The sequence below is a fragment of the Brassica rapa genome, chromosome A07, assembly GCF_000309985.2.
Source record: "Brassica rapa cultivar Chiifu-401-42 chromosome A07, CAAS_Brap_v3.01, whole genome shotgun sequence".
In the NCBI taxonomy this organism is placed as follows: Eukaryota; Viridiplantae; Streptophyta; class Magnoliopsida; order Brassicales; family Brassicaceae; genus Brassica; species Brassica rapa.
In genome coordinates, this window is record NC_024801.2 from 24,541,251 (window position 1) to 24,565,397 (window position 24,147).

Sequence of the window (24,147 nt, forward strand, 5' to 3'; positions counted from 1 at the left end):
CATAACTAGTGGCAAACAAAACTGAACTTTCCAGCAGACCTGTTAGCTTTGTGTTTCTATTTCATTAATACGTATATAGCAATTTTAACTTGTCCACAAAAAAAAAACTTATGAAAATCATCTGTATAAACTATTATTGAGTTACCCCATTGGGACCTAATAATGATATATAATAGGCATGCAATAAGGTTGGATTGAAGACAATAATGAATTTACAAATATGGCAAAGCTACGGCAATTTTTCTTGTAACATTCCTATCAACTACACTCAAAATAGCCTGTAACAAAGAGAAAAACTGGCAATAGCTATAATTCAATTTGTTGACCAAAAAGCTATAATTCAATTTTAACCAAAAATAAACAATGAAATAATTATAATTAAGTTAACCACTTTTGGCCATTAGGAAAACCACACGAAGAATCTTGTATCATGTCCTATCAGAGCCATCATAGGTTACTGCTAGAAAAAGGTACTACTATTGTTATTGTTTCAGTTTTTACTTAATTATCAAGTGACGTCTTGTCGGAAAATTGGGGTCGAACCAAGAAGTAGATCCCGAGGACCCTAGTCTAGTCTAGTCTAGACTGTCTAGTCTTTTTTTTTTTTTTTTTTTTGAAACAAGACTGTCTAGTCTATATAGTGAATTAATAACAAACAAACTTAAGATTATTCAATAATTATTCATCACACCAGCTGTTGATTTTCCTTATATATATTGGGTTGAAATGCATTCCTATCGTTATTGGCCACGACAAGTAACATCGAGCCAAAATACAAACCTTAAACAGGCAAAAGCTGAACTTGTGCAAACTACATAATGATATGATTTTTAAATAAAATTAAAATTTAAGTAGAGTTGTAATTTTACATCTCTATACATTTTTATACTGGGCTATAGGCCCATGCATGTCTCTAATGCGGTCTGAAAGTGAGCATGTAGAGGTGGACAACAAAGAAAAGTGAACATGTGGAGATTATTATCAAAATGAATTCTTACCATTTCGTGTTCCATTATATGCAAAAGTAAACATAACTTACAAACTCTGATCAAAGCAAAATTATTAAAGGTTGTGCGATATTAAAAGGTTTTTTATTATTTTTTTAAATACTGTGGGTATTCTTTTGAGAAAGTGCTTTATTTTGGGTATTCTTATATTGTTGTAAATATTTTTGCATAAACAAACATATACAGCTAGATATTGGCCAAATTACTCTTGTTTAGTATATCTTAAAAATTTCAACATAAGGTGTTTCTGCAATGGTAAGAAAAAATCTCAATGAAATTCGTGATAGTGGAATTAATTTGTTTATTGGCATAAACTTGAATTTCTTCTTTTTCTTTCAAATGTATCAGAGAGTTATATATATTTCTGAAATTGTCTACCTTTCTCTACTGCTTCTTATTATCTGTTTTTTTCTTTCAAACAAATGAAGATTGAAGACTCAATGGTTTACTTTACGATGCATCAAATAGACTCCTTTTGCTATATCATAAATGTTGCGTACGTTTATGGATACGCATTCGGAACTTGTCTGATTGACTTTTCTTTCTTTTAACAGAATTGGAGATGCTGCGAAGGAGGAAGAGGATGACATCAGCCCTTATAGAGATCGGGAAACGAGAATACAGGCGTCGGAGAGTGACGTGGCGCTGTCAGCTTAGCAAACCCACCAACTCCGCCATGGACGTCTTTTTCAGTTTCCACTAAACTTGCCTCACGTACATTTCAGACTTTCGATATAAGTACCAAAAAGTCTCAACCGTATTATTAGCAATATATTTCAATTTACACATATATCTAATCTATTAAAAGTGAAGTACAAATAGGAAATACCCCTAACTTTTCCTAAAAAATTACAATCTCATGCCACAGAAATAATAAATATTAATTAACTATAAATCAATTAATACATTTATAACAAAATAATTGGATTATTCGCTTACCAAAAAAACTTCACGTGTACATATACACAATCCTTAACAATAATAATAAACCAATTGGTTTATAGATATGTATCTAAAATTATACAAACCTTCACGATTGGTTGGTTTATACCTATATGGCTATATCTAACATTTATTTCATGATCGAATGAAACCTGTGCGCTGAGAGAGTATAAACAAACTTATACGAACAATAACATCAACAAGTTTACAAAAAAAAAAAAAACAATAACATCAAAACCTTTGTTTGGTCACAATAAATATATAACTTATAAGTTAGTATCATGTTTTGTGTATGACAATAAAATACAATAAAAACGAACCGTTTCTGAAATGTTGTATAGTGTTACACACTCTTATACAAACAAAAATGTTTACTGCAATTTTTTTTATAGTTAGTATTAAAATTTATGACACGTTTGATTTTCTTTTACTATATTTAAATTGTAAGATAAAAAATCAGTTATTGAGATTCCTTAAAATAAGGTGACTACATTTAAACTAATTTGAAGATTAAAATTGTTTTCAACTATAGATTTTCACGAGATATTAATATAGACCATATCTTTTTTATATATGTACCTGACAAAACAAAAGAGTCACGGCTGAACCATTCTAACAAACCGATCCAACTAATGAAACAATGCATATCATTTTGTTTGCCTAAATATCTAAAAGCAATTTACTAACATGTAAACATAGTTAAAATAACATGATCGATCTTAATTTTTTTTTAAAAAAATTAAAAAGTTATCCGTGCGGATGCACGGGTCAAAATCTAGTATATATTATGTGTAATGTGTGTTTTATGGAGATACACGTTGAGCAAAAAAAAGGTTTTGTGAATATTTGCCGACACGGATGTTGATAGGCTTCACGGTGGAGTGTGTAACCACCGGTGTTTGTAAAACTAATGTTTAAAACATTATAAATTAAAGTAAAATTTATGGTACACTTTGGGATAAAAGAGAGATGGAGATAACGACTGAAAGAAACTTGAGGGTTCTCCAAAGTCACTTCGTGGCATTTCTTGTAATTCTCTATATTTTTCCGAGGGGTATTGAGGAAATATGAAACTATAAACGTTTGTAAGATTTTTTTCATTTTACTTTAATAATGTAAAGACAATGAATAAAACGTACCATTCGCAGCTCTTGTTCCCTTTATATAAAGATATAGAAATGTTTTTCTTTCATCCAACCGAGCAAAATGTTAATTCACACAAGAAGAAAAGTTAGACAACCTTAAACACTGATAGAACAATTTGCTTACCCTAAATTATTTAGTCCTCTTTTACTTTTTTTTTCTTTTTAGTTCAGCTCAATTTAATTTTGTTTCATTCAGAATAAACTTTATAGAAAACATTTCCCGTTGGAATTAAATATTAGCCAATAGCACTATATATAGCAGTAACCACATTAATTAACGCCCAGATTCAAGAGGTCGAGGTTGACTCGTTCAGGAATAAAGATTTGTAAGAGGTTGCTAATTCAGTGGAGAATGATATTTTTTGTCCAAGGGGACTACAATACATACTCCATTAGTTTCTTAAGGTACATATTTTAGAAAAAAATTTTGTTTCAAAAAAATCTATTTTTTACTTTTTTCAATGCATGTTTTATTAACTAATTGCAAACTTAAAAAAAAAAACTTAATTGTACTAATTGATTTTTTATTGGCTAAAAATTATTGAAAAAAAATAAACACAAAAAATTATGCAAATTTAATGTATTTTATTAAAATGTGTGAAAAATATAGAATATGGATCTTTTAGGAACAAATGGAGTATTTAGAAACTTGATGTGATTTGTTCAAAAAAAGGAAACTTGATGTGATATTTTAATTTTCATAGATAATTAAGTAAACTAAAGTGCAGCAATTTTACAAAAAGAAAATTTTTTGAGTAAATATTGTTGCTGTTATTTACAAATTATGCAAGGAAAAAGACAGTGGATATGTATAACATCGTTTATATTAGTAAGTAGTGAGTTAATGCTTCTCGTCTGAGATAGAACATCGTTTATATTAGTGAGTTAATGCTTCTCGTCTGAGAGAGACGCATAACTGTACGTGTATACATGTATTTAAGCTGTTTTTTTTTGTTAGTTGTCATACGGTTGCCATTTTTCTTCGTGCTTTTCTTTATCCTATATTAGGAGATGATATAATATATTAGTCCATCATACCAGTCAATAGATCTAATCTATATAGAGTAAGCACATAGATACAAAATCAACAATAATAACGCCCAACATTTCAGTCAGCACAGTTTTTACTCAACATAAAAATAATTTAAGCGTGTGATTAGAAGGTACTTTTGGCGATAATGAAATAGAGTGAACAATATTTGAGCCACTCTATTTTTTAACCAACATATGATTTGTTTTCAGCCCATTTATGCCAAAAGAAAATAAAAAATGGAATCATCTATTACTCAACATTATAGAGAGAGGAAATTTTACTCTGAATTTTGCTTCTCTTACCTCCTTTTTCACCTTTATTTTCCCACCATTTTACTCTAGTTAATACTTAATATTTAAAAAAAAAACACTTAATATTTAATACCAATCTGTGTTTCAAAAAAAAGAAGTTAATATCAATCTAAGAGATAGGGAAGGGTAGCAAAGCTAAAAAGTCGAGGTCGTGTAGGTTGCTCTATTGATTGGCCCTTGAGAAGCTCTTGGATCGAGGAGTATTACCAGGTCCTAGGTTTGAGTTCTATCGGTAGCGGAAGTGGATAAATTTATCTGTTTGGATTCCTAGTCCAAAATGACTATAGACCGAAGGTCTAAGATACTTCGGTTACAAAAAAAAAAAAAAGTGAAGGAACTATAGAAGAGAAGGTGAGACATCGGTATCACACAGTCATGGAGATCAGATGAGGTACAATATTTATATACACACATACGCATTACTCTTGTTTTTGGATTTTCTTAAATGTACGTATGCATGCTGTATGGATTACGTTCACGCACATGCGTTTGTAAGTTACATAACTAGAGTATGTGCGACTATATGTATCGTGTGTGCATATTAATGTACATGTAAGTAAAGAACTAATGCACATACACATGTTTCAGACAAATAAAAACTATAATAAAAAATGTTAAACAGACAATCAATAAAGTTAATGTCATACTAATTACATCGAAATTAAAGTTTATACAGAAGCTATAAAAGTGGATAGGCAGTTGTATAAGAAATCAAAAGGAGTAGAGACAGAGATACGAAGGGAGGGGTAAATATGTAGATGTGGAGACATGAATAATGTACAAACACACAAACAATGAATGTTGAATGCTAGGGTTCCGGATGCAACGTGATTGTGTCGCTAGTCGTAGTGACAGTTCACGAGAGGACAACTTTATGTTGTTTCTTCCTCTTTTTTCTCTTTCTATGCAATTATTTATTGCACCAGAACTAAATTACATCAATCTCACTACACAACAATATTTATACCAGCGGTACGTGGTGGTTACCTTTAAATATTTTGAAAATAAAATAAAATGGAGAAACTGGTTTAAGCATGGGAGTGACCACATATTGGATATAAACTGCTGTAATTATTTGAACAGATACAACAGCTAATATATAAATTTGACAAAGATGCTTTAGACACCGAAATTTAAGTACTTTTAAAAATTAATTAATTGTTTAAATTTATGAGGAACATGAAAATTAAAACATCATCTCTAGCTAATAATAAAAAATATTAATGTTATAGTCATTATTACCAAAAAGTGTCAATTATTACAGATCACATGAATATCTCTTTTATATTTCAAACTCGTTAAACAGTACGTAGCGAGTGATCCCTTTCAAACAAAGCTTCCATGATATGTGGCGGAGCCAGTCTAATCTTTTAAGAGGGTCAAATTCATAATTTGTAAAGTTCAAAAATAAAAATATCATAATTTGTATATATTACATGGGTCAACATATCCCAAAATACATAAAAATTCTTACTTTTAGTAAAAATACATGTAAAATTTCATCGCAATGAAATTTCTTAGTTTTAGTAAAAATACATAAAAAGTTCTAACTGTATGTATATATATTGAAGATTAAAAGACACAAATGCTCTGGTGTCATTTCATTGCTTTTTCCTCAAATTAATTTCAGTATAAGACACAACGACACCAATTCATCTTCATCTTATGATTGGTACACTACCAATATAATCCATGCCTCATACGTTCACATGTACAATCCTTATTATAAACCATTTTTTGATAAATATCCTTCTTATAAACCATCGTACCCCCAGTTTTGTTTATTTATTTATCGCTAATTCAATCTTTGCTTTAAACCCCGAACTAATTAACGTGCATTTTGGTGTACTGACGTTCTATAAATGATATCGAATATTTAGATACCAGCGCCCAACACAGTGGAAGGGTAAGGAGATAGAATATAATTCTCCATTATTTTGTGATGACCAAATACAACGTCCGAAGAAACAAAACAAACAATTAAGAACGCAATATAATAAGTTAAAGTAACACAATGAAAATAATAATTACTGAACACTAAGCAAGATCATTAAACGATTTAACGAATATAAAATAAGAATAAAATCATAGGGATCCCTAACCATATATATATATATAACTGATTCAAAACTATCACTATTTTAAACTAATCAACCTTGTTATTACCTAAAATTAGTAAGCTTAATTTGATTAGCATCTAGATGATGAAAACCATTAGTTACAAAGTCTATTAGGTAAAAGAAAAGACTGCTACGTTGGACATGGTTATCCTCAGCGTCCCAATATATTGTACCAGCAATGAGGAACTTGACGAGCTGCGACTCGATCGGATCCCATTCCCATCTTCAATTTCTATAGGGGATTTAGTTTTACGTCGCGAGATGAAAGCTTGTGGGATTCGCATGATTTTTACTAGAATAAATCAATTACTAGTGATGAGAAATTAATTTTTAGGTTACACTATTAATAAATTATTGATTGTTTCAATGATAAATATTGCTTTTTATATTTTTTATTTTTAATAAGAACTAATTACATTTTAGGAAAAGTTAGACGACCAAAGAGAGTGTGGCCGAGGAGGACATGAGAGAAAACGACGGCCATGGAAGGACCTAAGGTTATTTACGGGGAGATAAGGAATTCGGGGAGACCAACTTTGTTGTGATTTCGCCAACAACAAATCAATTATTTTGGGTTTTTCGACTTAATTGAATAACGTTTATTAGTTTTATTCTCATAATTTTAAATCAATCTTGGCCACACAAAATAATATTAGAAAAGTCTGGATCTTTAATTCATAATTTTTTTTTATTATTGGAGCTAATATTATGCGGTGGATTTATCATTCCTAAATCATCCCTTTTAACTATGTCATTGGATTTAAAGTTTATTTCAGTTGAAATTGATATAAGATTATAATCGTTATAAGGAACTTTGTTTGATTATATCTCGACCAAATTGTGTTTGCTCAAAAGCTATGTATTGTATTATCGTCACATGGGTTTATCCATGCCAGTTTTATTCCTTTCTCTATCTCTCTATCAAAACATGACAGTACATATGGCTTTTAATGCATATACATATATGTATTATTCATCATCGTTTAGTATAATTTGTATCAATAAAATTTACCATAAATAAAAGATTATAGGTGTCGTTGGTTCTCGTAACGTTAAACGTGTATATATACTGATGTTCATCTTAAACTGTGTACGATGAAACGAGACACATAACGAACATATATAATGGTTACATTTATGTAAATCACTGTAATTTGGTTAGGAGATAAGTATTACTATTATTTATAGACACGCACACGTCACAGTTCATAGAAAAAACAAGCGCTAAACTATTTATGGAGCTTTTGAACATTGAAACTGAATCCAGAAATATATAATTTTTTTTTTTGAAAAAGAGAAATATATAGTTTATCGATCACTAATTCTTCATAGGTATTATAAAGTTCTATATATTTATTAACAGAGTTGGTCACTGACAGAAAAACTATATCAGTTGCATAGGCTGTTTTTTTTTTGGCAACGATTGCATAGGCTGTTTAAAATATGGTTTACGACATAGATTATTTATTTGTTGAGAAAGAGTAAAAAACTGACCTACTTTTATATTATATGTAGTTTTTGATTAATTAGGTAGACAAATTTTCGGATATCTTATAAAAATATACTATGATGTTAAATAGCAAATGATTGGATAAACTAATTTTATTTATAATACTCTAAGAATTTCCTTGTTAAGGCTGCATGAAATTAGTTTTTATTTGTTTACATATGTACTTATATATCAAACATTCTTTTTTTTTTGTAAATAAAAACTCAAAATAGACTATCTACATATACTTTAATTTATTTAGAGAGAGATACACATAATGCACAAATGTTTGTAAAATATGGGAAATGAGCAATAATAGAGTATGGGAAGAGCACCATTTGATGTTATGCCGTATATGTATAGTATATCGAGAGAAAGATGGAGTAAATGTAAATCAAATTAAAATCCGGGGCAAATATATAAACAAATCTAAAGTGAGGTGGAGAAGATAAAATAAATGAAAAGAAAGAGGAAAGAGGCAGAAGTGGAGCTGCAAAGGCAGTGAGGCAATCATTGCTGGTGAATGTGGATGGGAGCCCACTTTTTCTTTTAATTATTTTTCGTTTATTATTTTCTCTCTCCATTTTGCACACTATACTCAAGTGTATCCCTTTTTATCTACTCAGAGCATCATTAACCCAAAAATTTTATTAATAATTTATAATATTAAATGTTATTTAAAAGGCATAATTAAAAGATACCAACATTTTTATGTTCCAATGAAAGTCTCTTATTTATAGCTTTTTAAAAAAAAATTAAACATTGTAAAAAAATCCATTACAAAGCCAAAAGAAAAGTTGTTTGATATACTGAATAATATCATGTATTAAACATTGTAACATTTGTTTGATAAATAAATTTCATATTCCAATAAGAGAATATTAAATATCCTGTTATTATTAAACATATATCCCATTATCTACATGATATTATTCAGTATATAAATGAATTCAAATAAGTTTTGACAAAAAAAGAATTCAAATAAGTAATTAGAAATTCTCATCAAGGGTTAGTTTCCTTCCATTTATTAACAAGAGTCGAGATTTTTGAATAAGAAAAATGTATATTTTGAATAAAAGCTAGATGTATTTATATATATATATTATTATTTTTGGAAATTAGGAACATGATGGGACAATATGGAACATGAATTTGTCTAGCCTTGTTGCACATTCTAGTAAAATACATTTAATTTTAAAATGAAGTAAAAACAGTGTATTTTTCACAATACTGTAGACAATCTCGAGAATTTCTGTAAAAACAAAAGCTGGCAATTCTTGAGATGTTCTTTTGTTACTGGCAGTAATGTTTGAAAAAAAGATTGATGGTAAACAGATTCAATCAAAATATGAAAAGGAGAAATAAATGTAAATTTGAGAAAGATTAATAACTTGACTTGACTAGACATGGACCCACAGATGAGGGATGAGGCTATGGTCACTGTCTTTAGAGAGTGAATGATGCAGAGGACACGCACGTGGAGTCTGTTTCAACCCCACTGCCTATCTCTCTTATTTGTTCATTTAATACGCTCATTTCTTCTTATTGTTATTTTATTACAAATTCGTATTTTTACAACCTTAAAAGTATTTTGACAGATAGATGATTGATTTACTATAAAACTGAGAGACTTTGATCAACCAGAAATGTCCCGCGAGACTACTAACCAAAACTATTGGTGTGTCATCCTACATTTATATCACCACATGTCTATTTTAATTGTCTCCAACCAAAATAAGAGATAAATAACTAATATTTTATGGAAATAAACTAATATTCAATATGCATATAGGAATGTCAAACTGAGCAGTGTATCCTAATTATACCCTATAAATAATTAAGTTATCAAATATAAAATTGAATCCGACCTTAAATCGTTTAGAGTTGGCTAACCAGAATGTTGGGATCGAATTATATAGTTTTTGATTATGTTTATATATGTCGATTAGTCAATTTTGTGATTTTTTTTTTCTGAGGCAAGTTTGATTCTAGTTTGAGGAAAAGTGGGGGGAGTCAAATGTGTATAAATAGATATGTCAGTAGAGAAAATGACTGAAACGATTTAACGAGTGATTAATTAGTTGGCTGACTTTATTATTCATCAAATGTTGTGATCGTTCTTTCTGATTAGTAATTGTTATTATCTGACATATGTCAAATATGTACAACGCCTTTTTACAATTGTTTCTTTTTCCTTTTCTTTTTCGTGTCTTGATTCTTCATTTCTTATATGTATTAAATACTGGCCGAGACTTTTGATTATAAGTTATTGTTAAGATCCCGAGTGTAACTTACATATATCTAATATAACAATGTTTAGAATATATAGAGAGACGTTTATTCCCACTAAAACCAAGAATACTATTTATACATTCGTTGATTGAAAATTGAGTATCAAAAAATCAAAACCCGATCAATTAGCATCAACACGAATATAATTATAGGTTGTGGAAAATTGGTTTGGAAGAATTCATAGGGACAATCAGCTATGGAAATGTATCACCAACACGAAATATTAATATATGTACGTTGTATATATTGTTGTTTAATGTTCCTAACACATGAAAATGAGATACCAAACATCCTTTAACGACAATTGTCGGTCTAAAACTGCAAGATTTTCTATAGAAAATTATTTTTTATTGGTTGTTCTATTCCGGTCTGGTTACATAAACCACTTATAACTTGAGTAATATAATGGCCTTTCGACATAAAAAAAACGATAATTTTCTATCAAATGAGATAACACCAATAGCGGAAACAAAGTAGAAGCAACATAATTTTCCTATATACTATATATATATTTATATTATATAGCACTGTATTTGGTTTTGTTTTGGGTATATACCCTAGATGGCTAGATATATACCCCCCCTCCAAAAAAATGTTTCATAAAAAGGATGTTGGATTCTTTCTTTGTCAAAAGTTGGATTTTATCATGTGGATCTCGTGATCTACCGTAGATCCATGGATATGGATTAATCACCTGTCAATAATAATTCAATCTATTTATTATTTTGATATCACGTACGTACAAAACATATAGTATATGTAACTTCTGAGTTCTAGTTCTGAATCGCTGAATTTTCGCTAACTGTGCAACTAATTCTGCGATCGACATGAAGTTAACAGTAACGACGAAAACTGACGTCCATTTTCAATTATTGGAAAAATCGAAAAAGGGTTGTATTATTATGAAATTTATGCATGAAACGCAATAAATACAATTTCTTCTTTTTCCATTCATCTCGATCACTGTACGTTATAAAGCAAAACATATTTATTTGAATAATTGTACAGAATGAAAATCACGTAGCCCTATCTTCTATTACCACAAATAACGAAAAATTCTCAAAGGGAATACTTTAGAATGTAAATAAAATTCCAAAAATAAAAACACAAAAGATATAAAGCAAAGAAGAAAATAAAAGTCCATGCTTTCATATTCATATCGCTTTAACCATCTCCCTCTCTCTCTCTCTCTTCTCTCACTCAGACACAGACACACAGCTAAAGCTTCCCATCTGAAAGGAGTTTCATGTCCTTAAGGACCATATAACCTATCTCTCTCTAGGAATAAAAAAAACAGAAGATAGAGAGAGAGAAACTATGGCTCACATAAAGATCTAATAGAGACCATCACAACCCCACCACAACCATCTTTGATCATCATCATCATCATCAATATGGATCCTGATCCAGATCATCATCAAAGACCAAACTTCCCTCTCCAGCTTCTTGATTCTTCTTCCTCCTCTTCCACTTCCTTAGCTATCATCCCATCAGCTTCGTCTTCCGAACCTAACTCCGACCCTAACGTTCTCTCCAAGAAACCACCTCCAAAGCGAACCTCAACAAAGGACAGACACACCAAAGTCGAAGGCCGGGGCCGTAGGATCCGTATGCCGGCCATGTGCGCCGCACGTGTCTTTCAGCTCACACGCGAGCTCGGTCATAAATCCGACGGTGAAACCATCGAGTGGCTTCTCCAGCAAGCTGAACCGGCGGTTATAGCCGCTACGGGGACTGGAACCATTCCGGCTAACTTCACTTCTCTTAATATCTCACTTCGTAGCTCAAGATCCTCTCTCTCTGCTGCTCATCTTCGTACAACTCCGAGCAACTATTACTTCCACTCGCCTGCGATGGCTCAACATCATCATCAGCAGCAGCTTCACCAGGTGCGTCCCAAGAATGAGTCGGATTCTTGTTCTTCTTCTCAGCTCGTAGATCACAACCAGATGGGGAATTATCTAGTACAGTCAACGGCTGGATCTTTGCCTACTAGCCAGACTCCTGCCACGGCGCCGTTTTGGAGTAGTGGTGATAATACGCAGAATCTATGGGCTTTTCATCATTCCGGTGACGTTTACAACACAAGCAGCGGTGGTGGTGGTGGTGGCGGTGGAGCGGGGGGTGGAGGAGGAGTACATTTGATGAACTTCCCAGCGCCGTTTGCTTTGTTTTCCGGACAGCCTTTGGCGTCTGGTTATGGAGGAGGTGGTGGAGGAGGAGGAGAACATAACCATTACGGAGTTTTGTCGGCGTTGAACGCTGCGTACCGGCCGGTTCAGGAGACGGCAAACCAGCAAAACCATGGAGATCATCATCACAACCATCAAGAAGATGGAAGCACAAGTCATCATTCCTAGGCCAAAAAAACACACACAAACAATATATCTGTGAGATTTATTTTATTTTTTATGTCCTTTCGTTTGTTTGATTGTTTTTAAACAAGCGTGTTTTGTTTTGTTTTGCATTGCCTTTTTCATATGGAGTATTTTTTTTCTTTATAAACTTCCACGAGTTCTGATCGAGTTTCATTATTCTTCTGAATATTGTATCAAGTACGTAAGAACGTGATTTTTGATATGTTTTAGTATGTAGCATTTGTCTTGTGAAATGTTTTTCTCTTTACTCTTGAGTGTGATGTGAAGAGTATTCTAATGAGACATATATAATACTTGATTAGGGTTTCTGAACCATTTTATATGTGTATAACTGTTAATCAACAAAACATTTACCATGCCAAATAAGATATATTACAGTTCTTTGTTTGTTCATGGTCTGATCCTTTCCACCATATTGTCTCGAAAGATACTTCTCCTGTGTGGATTACATCCTAGTATTTTCAATATATTGACTGGTCTATCAATCTATACAAAGATATTGTTGATATATATGTGATGTTATATATAGTAAGAAGATCATATAGTTCAAATTAAACCACATTAAAATGTGATTTTTGGTTATTAAAAGTTTGCTAATGAGGAGTTGATATGATGACATATCAATGCCAAATAGTTTATCCACGAATATTGAAATAATGTATGCTAGAACGGAATTTTATAGATTTGATATATAAATATAATAAGCAAGTTATCAAACTATTATTGATGGTTATAGATTCCAGCTTGATTTTTTTATATATATCTAATAATATTTCGTTGATAAATTTTCAATATACAGAACAAATACGGAAGTATATGTAACATGCGTGATAAATGTATCGCTGCATCTTGTATCGGTCTTAATGATCAGATTTTACTTGCGCTATATACAGTCTTTACTTGCATGGGTGTGTATACGGAAACGAATGTATACCGAAAGGTGGATGTATCAACGAGCATGGGAATTGGTACGTTAGCAATTTAAAATTACACCACACATACTCATATACATATACAATTAGTATGTTAACAGAATAAACAATTGCTCTGCAAAATAAAATAATAAAAACTTTCAAATATAATAGTATTGGAACTTCTATAGATGGGGGCCAAGTGCCAACCATTCCTGAAAACATAGGCCTGTCGGTTATATAATCTCATACACATGATAATTGATATGCCAAGCATATTTATTGGTTTAAATAAGCGTTGATCTTAATCATTTTAAAAGAGTACAAATTCATTTGGCAAAAAGAGTGTGCAAATTCAAGTTGATCTCAGTAACAAATATATGAATAAACTAAATTAGATTTGACGATAATAATAGAGAAGAATATGGAGGCACCGATGATCTCATGAATCTTCTTTGATATTTTTATATCGTTGTTTACGTATTACTTTATAGATAAACAATAAGATACGAGTCATGACCGATCACTGTGTTTTATGTCGGCGTCTTATTTTATAGTAAAAAAAGAAATCTGAAAAAGGAAAGGACACAAGTAGGAGAATAGTAACCTGGCATTACCTTATAGGTCCAAAAGAAATGAAAAATGTCTCTAAAGCATGCTTAAAAATAGATCTTTGGATCTACGTAGTTTATATAATGTGGAAATTCTATCGTATAGAAGTGTATCCATGTGGACTCTTTGTTTTTGACCTGGAAAATATTAGATGATCATATCATAACGTCACTTGCTTCTCTACTTTGTTTAGACTTTAGATCAAGCTTCACTATTATAATATGAAAACCTTTCTAAATATTTTTAAAAAGGTTTTTCATATTAAAATATTTATGTTTGGGGTGTTTCTCGATATTCCTAACTATATGCATACAAAATCAATTATAAAATAACTTCTAAATAAAATTACTAAGAGTAACAAAACAGTGGAACCAAATCAAAATCGTTAATAAAACCGTGTCTAATTAAAACCGAACCAAACTACTGATGTAATTTAAGATCTATCTTGTTGTAGATTGCTGGGGAAAAGATGCGTAGCATGGCTGTGTCAAGCGCTTGGGAACCAGATGCTAATGAACATATCTCTTTCATCTTTGAGTTGAAGAGATTGATGAAGAGGAAAGCAGATAAATTAGATAATGAACATATCTCTTCACACCTGGTTATCAAAAAAAAGAAAAAAAAAAGAGGAAAGCAGATAAAAATGTACGAATAAACTAGATTGTTTACTTTCAGGGTACATATATATATATATATTGGTTCTTGACAAAAGTGATGTGCATTTATATGCATATATTGGTTCAGGCCGAAATGTTTTAAGAGAGGTTAGCTTTTCTTTTATCATTTCCATGCGTTGTTGAAATATATATGGTGTTCTGTATTTGCTCAGGCCCAGATTGCATGATACTTCCTCCATCCCCCATTGATTAATATGGGCTAGATAGAAACATGGGGTTCATAAAGCCCAAGTATTAAATGAAGCTAAGAAAGCGGTCAAGTATAGTTTGGACGGACATTTTGACGCATAATCTCATCTTATATCCCTCATTTAACTTTCTTAAAGGTATTTGATAAATCACTTCACACTTATACACCAGATAAATCAAATATAATTAATTTTTATGTCTTAACTCTGGAGTTAAAAATATACTAAATTTACTGAGTAGAAACTCGAGTCATGCTCAAGTAATATTTTTATAAATGTGTTTAGAAATAAACAATTGTCGGGGAAGGGTAAATTTTCGGTGCATCATTGCTCGAGGCTCGTGCAAACATGATTTGTTTTTGTTTCCCTCATTTTGCTTAGAAGTAAAAATAAGAAAAACAAAAAAAAGGAGTGGTCATAAAAGTCCAAGGTAAAAGCTGGACTCCATTCAACTTCTACACTGTGAGAAAGGAGAGAAGAAAAACACTGGAGAGTAGTAATAATGCCTTCTCATTCTGGAGATGACAATGTTCTTCAAGTTCTCATCAAGAACTTCGATGTTCTTGCTCTGTATGTCTCTTTCCATGTCTCTCTTCTTTACAGATCCTTATCTTGTTTTCTTTTTGATTTGTTAATTAGATCGTGTACCTTGTTTTTTTTTTTAGTATTTCTACTGAGTTCAACTACATTGTCTATGTTCTTGATTCCAGTTCTGAAAGAGAAACCATCTTCAGTTTTCTAACTGATTTATAGAGTTTAATTTTGTGTTTTAATTTATTTGAAAGTTGAAACTTGCTACTTTTTTTTGCTTCTACAGTCCATTGGTTGCTCTCGTCTACCCTCTGTAAGTGAAATCTCTCTCCGTATAATTTTGTATGTTGATTAAATGGGGGTAATTAGATGATTAAATTGATAGCAGAACTCACTTTTAAGCTAATTTGTGTGTTAGTTAGTTGGGGAATTAGAAGATTAATTTGATAGCAAAACTCACTTTTAAGCTAATCTTTCATTCAGATTGATATGATATGACCATTGGAAATTTGTAGGGGAAAAGATGCAAAAACTAAATCTTTGAAAATTTAAAATTCTGTCAATAAAGATTAGTCTTTTCTCAGATGCACGTATTTCCACACAAACCCACTTATAATCCAAGACACGAGGCATCATGCTTTTGGAGTATTCATGTAGTTACTATATTTAAATAACTAATTATGGTTACAAAAAATGAATAGATATGCATCAGTGAAAGCAATAGAGACAAAATCATTAGCACAAGACGAGCAATGGCTCACCTATTGGGTTCTCTACGCAATCATCTCCCTCTTCGAACTCATTTTCTCCAAACTCCTCGAATGGTTAGTTCTGTAACGTTACTACTATTTTTATGCTTGTGCAAACCATTTAGTTTAGGCTTACAAGCTTTGGTCATATAATAAACAACCAAATCTCTTTTTTCTAATAAGGTTCCCGATATGGCCGTTCTTGAAGCTGGTGGGGATATGCTGGCTAGTACTACCACAGTTTAATGGAGCAGAACACGTCTACAGACATTTCATCAGGCCATTCTACATGAATCCTCAAAGAGCTTCCACCAATATTTGGTACGTTCCTCAGAAGCAGTTCAACTTCTTTCCCAAACGTGACGACGACGATATCCTCACTGCTGCTGAGAAATACATGGAAAAACACGGCACCGACGCATTTGAGCGAATGATCGTCAGGGTAAATTCAAAATCATTTACATATATATTAACATGTGTATGGGTTGGTTGTTTATATTTAAATGTTTAATGGATGTTTTTTTTATGCAGAAGGATAGTTATGAAAGAGGGAGGAGAGGTGGAGGTGGAGGAAGCAATAACTACATGATCGTTGATGATGATTATAGGTACTAAGTTTACCAAGTTCTGGTCGTTTTGATCGGTCACTGATCTGATCTTAAACCTGTTTGGCTACATTATTCAGTTTGTAAGCTGGCTGTGTGACTTTTGTTTATGTCTATGACTTTTATAATTGCCAGGATTACGAATAAGTATCATCCTTATGTAGTTATATGTATCACGTGTTTTGTATTAGTAATAGAACTAGGATAGAGTGAATTATATAAAAATCATATAAAAAATATCGTATGGAAAAATAAAATATATATTCTTGATCGAATAAATATTTTTGGCCTTTATACAATTTTTTTAATTTTTTTTTTGTTAATTCCATGATTTGTTTACTGATGAACTGATCCCATTTTTAAAAATATTTTAGGCGAAAAAATCATTTATCGCATAAGAACCTAACGTTTAGGCCGAAGAATTTCACCCCTACTATTTGGTTACAATGAAACTATAGCAGTTCGATTTTATATCATGATTTAGCAATTTAAAAGTTAATTATGGTTATAAAAAGCTTACGTTCACTTGTCAATCTTATCTATCTTCAATATTTTTTTCATTTTTGTGTCGTTTTTTCCATTTTGGATATTGCTCGATATAAATATTGATCTAAAAAATCATATTTTAAGAATGTTTTCATTTTTGTAGAGAAATATTGTACATTTGAGATTGTGATTCAGAAATTAGGATAACAAGAATTTTTGTTGATAGATGAGTATTCTTTTATATTTTTTCATCAATAGGTAGTATTTTTTAGATAAAATTTTCAAAGATTCTATTTTAGGAAAGTTTTCATTTTTGTAGAGAAATATTGTACATTTGGGGTTGTGATTTAGAAATTAGGATAAGAATAATTTTTGTTGATAGATGAGTATTCTTTTAATTTTTTTGATCAATAAGTTGTATTTTTAAAATAATATTCTAAAATATTCTATTTTAGGAAAGCTTTTATTTTTATAGAGAAATATTGTGCATTTTGGGTTTTGATTTAAAAATTTGGATAACAACAATTTTTGTTGATTGATGCATAGTCTTTTAGATTTTTTGATCAATAGGTTCTATATTTTAGATAAATTTCTCAAAAATAATATTTTATGAAAGTTTTAATTTTTTGTAAAGGAATATTGTAGATGTGAAGAAATATTGTAGATTTTAAGATTCTAATTTAGAAAGTAGGATAACAATAATTTTGTTGATAGAAGAGTATTATTCTCATTGATTTTTTGATCAATATATTGTACTTTTAGATAATATTTCAAAATATTCTATTTTAGGAAATTTTTTCTTTTTATAGAGAAATATTGTACATTTTGGGTTGTGATTTAGAAATTAGGATAACAAGAACTTTTTTTGATTGATAAATATTCTATTAGATTTTTTGATCAATAGGTAGTATTTTTAAAATAATATTCCAAAATAATCTATTTGAGGAAAGTTTTTATGTTTATAGAGAAATATTGTGCATTTGGGGGTTGTGATTCAGGAATTAGGATACCAAGAATTTTTGTTGATTGATGAATATTCTTTAGATTTTTTTGATCAATAAGTTGTATTTTAAAAATAATATTCCCAAATATTCTATTTTAGGAAAATTTTTATTTTTATAAAGAAATATTGTGCATTTTGGGTTGTGAATTAGAAATTAGGATAACAAGAATTTTGTGGATTGATAAATATTCTTTCTTTTAATTTTTTGATCAATAGGTAGTATTTTTTTAGATAAAATTTCTCAAAAATTCTATTTTAGGAAAATTTTCATTTTTGTAGAGAAATATTGTACATTTGGGGTTGTGATTCAGGAATTAGGATACCAAGAATTTTTGTTGTTCTTTTGATTTTTCTGATCAATAAGTTGTATTTTAAAAATAATATTCCCAAATATTATATTTTAGGAAAGTTTTTATTTTTATAGAGAAATATTGTGCATTTTGGGTTGTGATTTAGAAATTAGGATATCAAGAATTTTTGTTGATTGAGAAATATTCTTTTAGATTTTTTGATCTATAGGTAGTATTTTTTAGATTAAATTCTCAAAAATTCTATTTTAGGAAAGTTTTCATTTTGTAGAGAAATATTGTACATTTAGGGTTGTGATTCAGGAATTAGGATACCAAGAAATTTTTGTTGATTGATAAATATTCATTTAGATTTTTTGATCAATAGGTAGTATTTTTTAGATTAAATTCTCAAAAATTCTATTTTAGGAAAGTTTTCATTTTTGTAAAAAAATATTGTACATTTGGGATTGTGATTTCAGGAATTAGGATACAAGAATTTTTGTTGATTGATGAGTATTCTTTAGATTTTTCATCAATAAGTTGTATTTTTAAATAATATTTCCCAAATATTCTATTTTAGGAAAGTTTTTATTTTATAAAGAAATATTGTGCATTTTGGGTTGTGAATTAGAAATTAGGATAACAAGAATTTTTGTTGATTGAGAAATATTCTTTTAGATTTTTTGATCTATAGGTAGTATTTTTTAGATTAAATTCTCAAAAATTCTATTTTAGGAAAATTTTCATTTTTGTAGAGAAATATTGTACATTTGGGGTTGTGATTCAAGAATTAGGATACCAAGAAATTTTTGTTGATTGATAAATAATCTTTTAGATTTTTTGATCAATAGGTAGTATTTTTTTAGATTAAATAATTAAATATTCTATTTTAGGAAAGTTTTTATTTTTATAGAGAAATATTGTACATTTGGGGTTGTGATTCAGGAATTAAGAAACCAAGAATTTTTGATGATTGATGAATATTCTTTTGATTTTTTTTATCAATAAGTTGTATTTTTTAAAAAATATTCCCAAATATTCTATTTTAGGAAAATTTTTATTTTTATAGAGAAAGATTATTTGTGGATAGATGAGTATTTTTCCAGAGTTTTTCATTTTTCAGAGAAATAATGTGGATTTAGGTTTATGATTTAAAAATTAGGATAATAAGATATTTTTGGATAGATGAGTATTCTTTCATAATTTTTCATCAATATGTTGTATTTATAAATAATTTTCTTAAAAGCTGCAATTTTTGGAAAGTTTTCATTTAATAGAGAAATAATGTGGATTTGGGTTTGTGATTTAGAAATTAGGATAACAAGAATATTTCTGGATATATGAGTATTCTTTCAGAATTTTTCATCAATATGTTGTATTTTTAAATAATTTTCTTAAAAGTTGCTATTTTTGGAAAGTTTTCATTTTTTAGAGAAATACTGTGGATTTAGGTTTGTGATTTAGAAATTAGGATAACAAGATTATTTGTGGATTGATGAGTATTTTTCCAGAGTTTTTCATCAATAGGTTGTATTTTAAAATATATTTTTTAAAAACTGCTATTTTTGGAAAGTTTTCATTTTTTTAGAGAAATACTGTGGATTTAGGTATGTGATTTTGAAATTAGGATAACAAGATTATTTGTGGATAGATGAGTATTCTTTAAGAATTTTTCATCAATATGTTGTATTTTTAAATAATTTTCTTAAAACCTGCTTTTTTTGGAAAGTTTTCATTTTTAGAGAAATACTGTGGATTTAGGTTTGTTATTTAGAAATTAGGATAACAAGAATATTTTTGGATAGATGAGTATTGTTTCAAAATTTTTCATCAATATGTTGTATTTTAAAATATATATTTTTTAAACTGCTATTTTTGGAAAGTTTTCATTTTTTTTAGAGAAATATTGTGGATTTAGGTATGTGATTTTGAAATTAGGATAGAAAGATTATTTGTGGATAGATGAGTATTCTTTCAGAATTTTTCATCAATATGTTGTATTTTTAAATAATTTTCTTAAAACCTGCTATTTTTGGAAAGTTTTCAATTTTTTTAGAAATAATGTAGATTTGGGTTTGTGATTTAGAAATTAGGATAACAAGAATATTTGAGGATAGATGAGTATTCTTTCAGAATTTTTCATCAATATGTTATTTTAAATAATTTTCTTAAAAGCTGCTATTTTGGAAAGTTTTCATTTTTTAGAGAAATACTGTGGATTTAGGTTTGTGATTTAGAAATTAGGATAACAAGATTATTTGTGGATAGATGAGTATTTTTTCAGAATTTTTCATCAATAGGTTATATTTTAAAATATATTTTGTAAAAACTGCAATTTTTGGAAAGTTTTCATTTTTTTTAGAGAAATACTGTGGATTTGGGTTTTTGATTTAGAAATTAGGATAACAAGAATATTTGTGGATAGATGAGTATTCTTTCAGAATTTTTCATCAATATGTTGTATTTTTAAATAATTTTCTTAAAACCTGCTATTTTTGGAAAGTTTTCATTTTTTTAAGAGAAATACTGTGGATTTGGGTTTGTGATTTAGAAATTAGGATAACAAGAATATTTGTGGATAGATGAGTATTCTTTCAGAATTTTTCATCAATGTGTATTTTTAAATAATTTTCTTAAAACCTGCTATTTTTGGAAAGTTTTCATTTTTTGAGAAATAGTGTGGATTTGGGTTTGTGATTTAGAAATTAGGATAACAAGAATATTTTAGAATAGATGAGTATTCTTTCAGAATTTTTCATCAATATGTTGTACTTTTAAATAATTTTCTTAAAAGCTGCTATTTTTGGAAAGTTTTCATTTTTTAGAGAAATACTGTGGATTTAGGTTTGTGATTTAGAAATTAGGATAACAAGATTATTTGTGGATAGATGAGTATTTTTCCAGATTTTTTCTTCAATAGGTTGTATTTTAAAATATATTTTTTAAAAATTTCTATTTTTGGAAAGTTTTCATTTTTTTAGAGAAATACTGTGGATTTAGGGTTTGTGATTTTGAAATTAGGATAGAAAGATTATTTGTGGATAGATGAGTATTCTTTCAGAATTTTTCATCAATATGTTGTATTTTTAAATAATTTTCTTAAAACCTGCTATTTTTGGAAAGTTTTCAATTTTTTGAGAAATAATGTAGATTTGGGTTTGTGATTTAGAAATTAGGATAACAAGAATATTTGAGGATAGATGAGTATTCTTTCAGAATTTTTCATCAATATGTTGTATTTTTAAATAATTTTCTTAAAACCTGCTATTTTTGGAAAGTTTTCATTTTTTTAGAGAAATACTGTAGATTTGGGTTTGTGATTTAGAAATTAGGATAACAAGAATATTTGTGGATAGATGAGTATTCTTTCAGAATTTTTCATCAATGTTGTATTTTTAAATAATTTTCTTAAAACCTGCTATTTTTGAAAGTTTTCATTTTTGAGAAATACTGTGGATTTGGGTTTGTGATTTAGAAATTAGGATAACAAGAATATTTTGGATAGATGAGTATTCTTTCAGAATTTTTCATCAATATTGTTATTTTTAAATAATTTTCTTAAAAGCTGCTATTTTTGGAAAGTTTTCATTTTTTAGAGAAATACTGTGGATTTAGGTTTGTGATTTAGAAATTAGGATAACAAGATTATTTGTGGATAGATGAGTATTTTTCCAGAATTTTTCATCAATAGGTTGTATTTTAAAATATATTTTTAAAAAATTTCTATTTTTGGAAAGTTTTCATTTTTTTTAGAGAAATACTGTGGATTTAGGTATGTGATTTTGAAATTAGGATAGAAAGATTATTTGTGGATAGATGAGTATTCTTTCAGAATTTTTCATCAATATGTTGTATTTTTAAATAATTTTCTTAAAACCTGCTATTTTTGGAAAGTTTTCAATTTTTTGAGAAATAATGTAGATTTGGGTTTGTGATTTAGAAATTAGGATAACAAGAATATTTGAGGATAGATGAGTATTCTTTCAGAATTTTTCATCAATATGTTATATTTTTAAATAATTTTCTTAAAAGCTGCTATTTTTGGAAAGTTTTCATTTTTTTTAGAGAAATACTGTGGATTTGGGTTTGTGATTTTGAAATTAGGAGAACAAGAATATTTCTGGATAGATGAGTATTCTTTCAGATTTTTTCATCAATATGTTGTATTTTTAAATGATTTTCTTAAAAGCTGCTATTTTTGGAAAGTTTTCATTTTTTAGAGAAATACTGTGGATTTAGGTTTGTGATTTAGAAATTAGGATAACAAGATTATTTGTGGATAGATGAGTATTTTTTCAGAATTTTCATCAATATGTTGTATTTTAAAATAATTTTTTAAAAACTGCTATTTTTGGAAAGTTTTCATTTTTTTAGAGAAATACTGTGGATTTAGGTTTGTGATTTTGAAATTAGGATAAAAGATATTTGTGGATAGATGAGTATTCTTTCAGAATTTTTCATCAATATGTTGTATTTTTAAAAAATTTTCTTAAAACCTTGCTATTTTTGGAAAGTTTTCATTTTTTTAGAGAAATACTGTGGATTTGGGTTGTGATTTAGAAATTAGGATAACAAGAATATTTGTGGATAGATGAGTATTCTTTCAGAATTTTTCATCAATATGTTGTATTTTTAAATAATTTTCTTAAAACCTGCTATTTTTGGAAAGTTTTCATTTTTTTAAGAGAAATACTGTAGATTTGGGTTTGTGATTTAGAAATTAGGATAACAAGAATATTTGTGGATAGATGAGTATTCTTTCAGAATTTTTCATCAATATGTTGTATTTTTAAATAATTTTCTTAAAACCTGCTATTTTTGGAAAGTTTTCATTTTTTGAGAAATAATGTAGATTTGGGTTTGTGATTTAGAAATTAGGATAACAAGAATATTTGAGGATAGATGAGTATTCTTTCAGAATTTTTCATCAATATGTTGTATTTTTAAATAATTTTCTTAAAAGCAGCTATTTTTGGAAAGTTTTCATTTTTTTAAGAGAAATACTGTGGATTTGGGTTTGTGATTTTGAAATTAGGATAACAAGAATATTTGTGGGTAGATGAGTATTCTTTCAGAATTTTTATCAATATGTTGTATTTTTAAATAATTTTCTTAAAAGCTGCTATTTTTGGAAAGTTTTCATTTTTTAGAGAAATAATGTGGATTTGGGTTTGTGATTTAGAAATTAGGATAACAAGAATATTTCTGGATAGATGAGTATTCTTTCAGAATTTTTCATCAATATGTTGTATTTTTAAATAATTTTTTTAAAAACTGCTATTTTTGGAAAGTTTTCATTTTTTGAGAAATACTGTGGATTTAGGTTTTGTGATTTAGAAATTAGGATAAAAAGAATATTTGTGGATAGATGAGTAAAA

At 28.9% G+C, this 24,147-nt stretch overlaps 2 protein-coding genes across 6 annotated transcripts; both read left to right on the forward strand.

Annotated features, from left to right (window-relative positions):
• The first annotated feature begins 1,119 nt into the window (after positions 1 to 1,119).
• LOC103831371 (transcription factor TCP15) lies at positions 1,120 to 16,614 on the forward strand. Of its 5 annotated transcripts, XR_004449015.1 has the most exons (5): positions 11,495 to 12,729; positions 13,611 to 13,685; positions 14,695 to 15,675; positions 16,338 to 16,460; positions 16,569 to 16,614. XR_004449015.1 is itself a non-coding variant. In XM_033274361.1 (2 exons), exon 2 carries the CDS (start codon positions 11,734 to 11,736, stop codon positions 12,697 to 12,699), a length of 966 nt encoding a protein of 321 aa, XP_033130252.1. In that variant the 5' UTR covers positions 1,120 to 1,262; positions 1,562 to 11,733; the 3' UTR covers positions 12,700 to 13,032. The 5 variants fall into 5 exon arrangements, 3 of the variants coding, with proteins under 3 accessions (XP_033130252.1, XP_033130251.1, XP_009105523.1); XR_004449016.1 differs by lacking the exon at positions 13,611 to 13,685; XM_033274361.1 differs by lacking the exons at positions 13,611 to 13,685; positions 14,695 to 15,675; positions 16,338 to 16,460; positions 16,569 to 16,614 and adding an exon at positions 1,120 to 1,262 and having other exon boundaries at positions 1,562 to 13,032.
• Positions 15,434 to 17,166, forward strand: LOC103831372 (HVA22-like protein c). The gene is made up of 5 exons (XM_009107276.3): positions 15,434 to 15,675; positions 15,923 to 15,949; positions 16,338 to 16,460; positions 16,569 to 16,827; positions 16,917 to 17,166. The coding sequence occupies exons 1-5, from the start codon at positions 15,608 to 15,610 to the stop codon at positions 16,998 to 17,000; spliced, it is 561 nt and encodes a 186-aa protein (XP_009105524.1). The 5' UTR covers positions 15,434 to 15,607; the 3' UTR covers positions 17,001 to 17,166.
• The last annotated feature ends 6,981 nt before the right edge of the window (positions 17,167 to 24,147 follow it).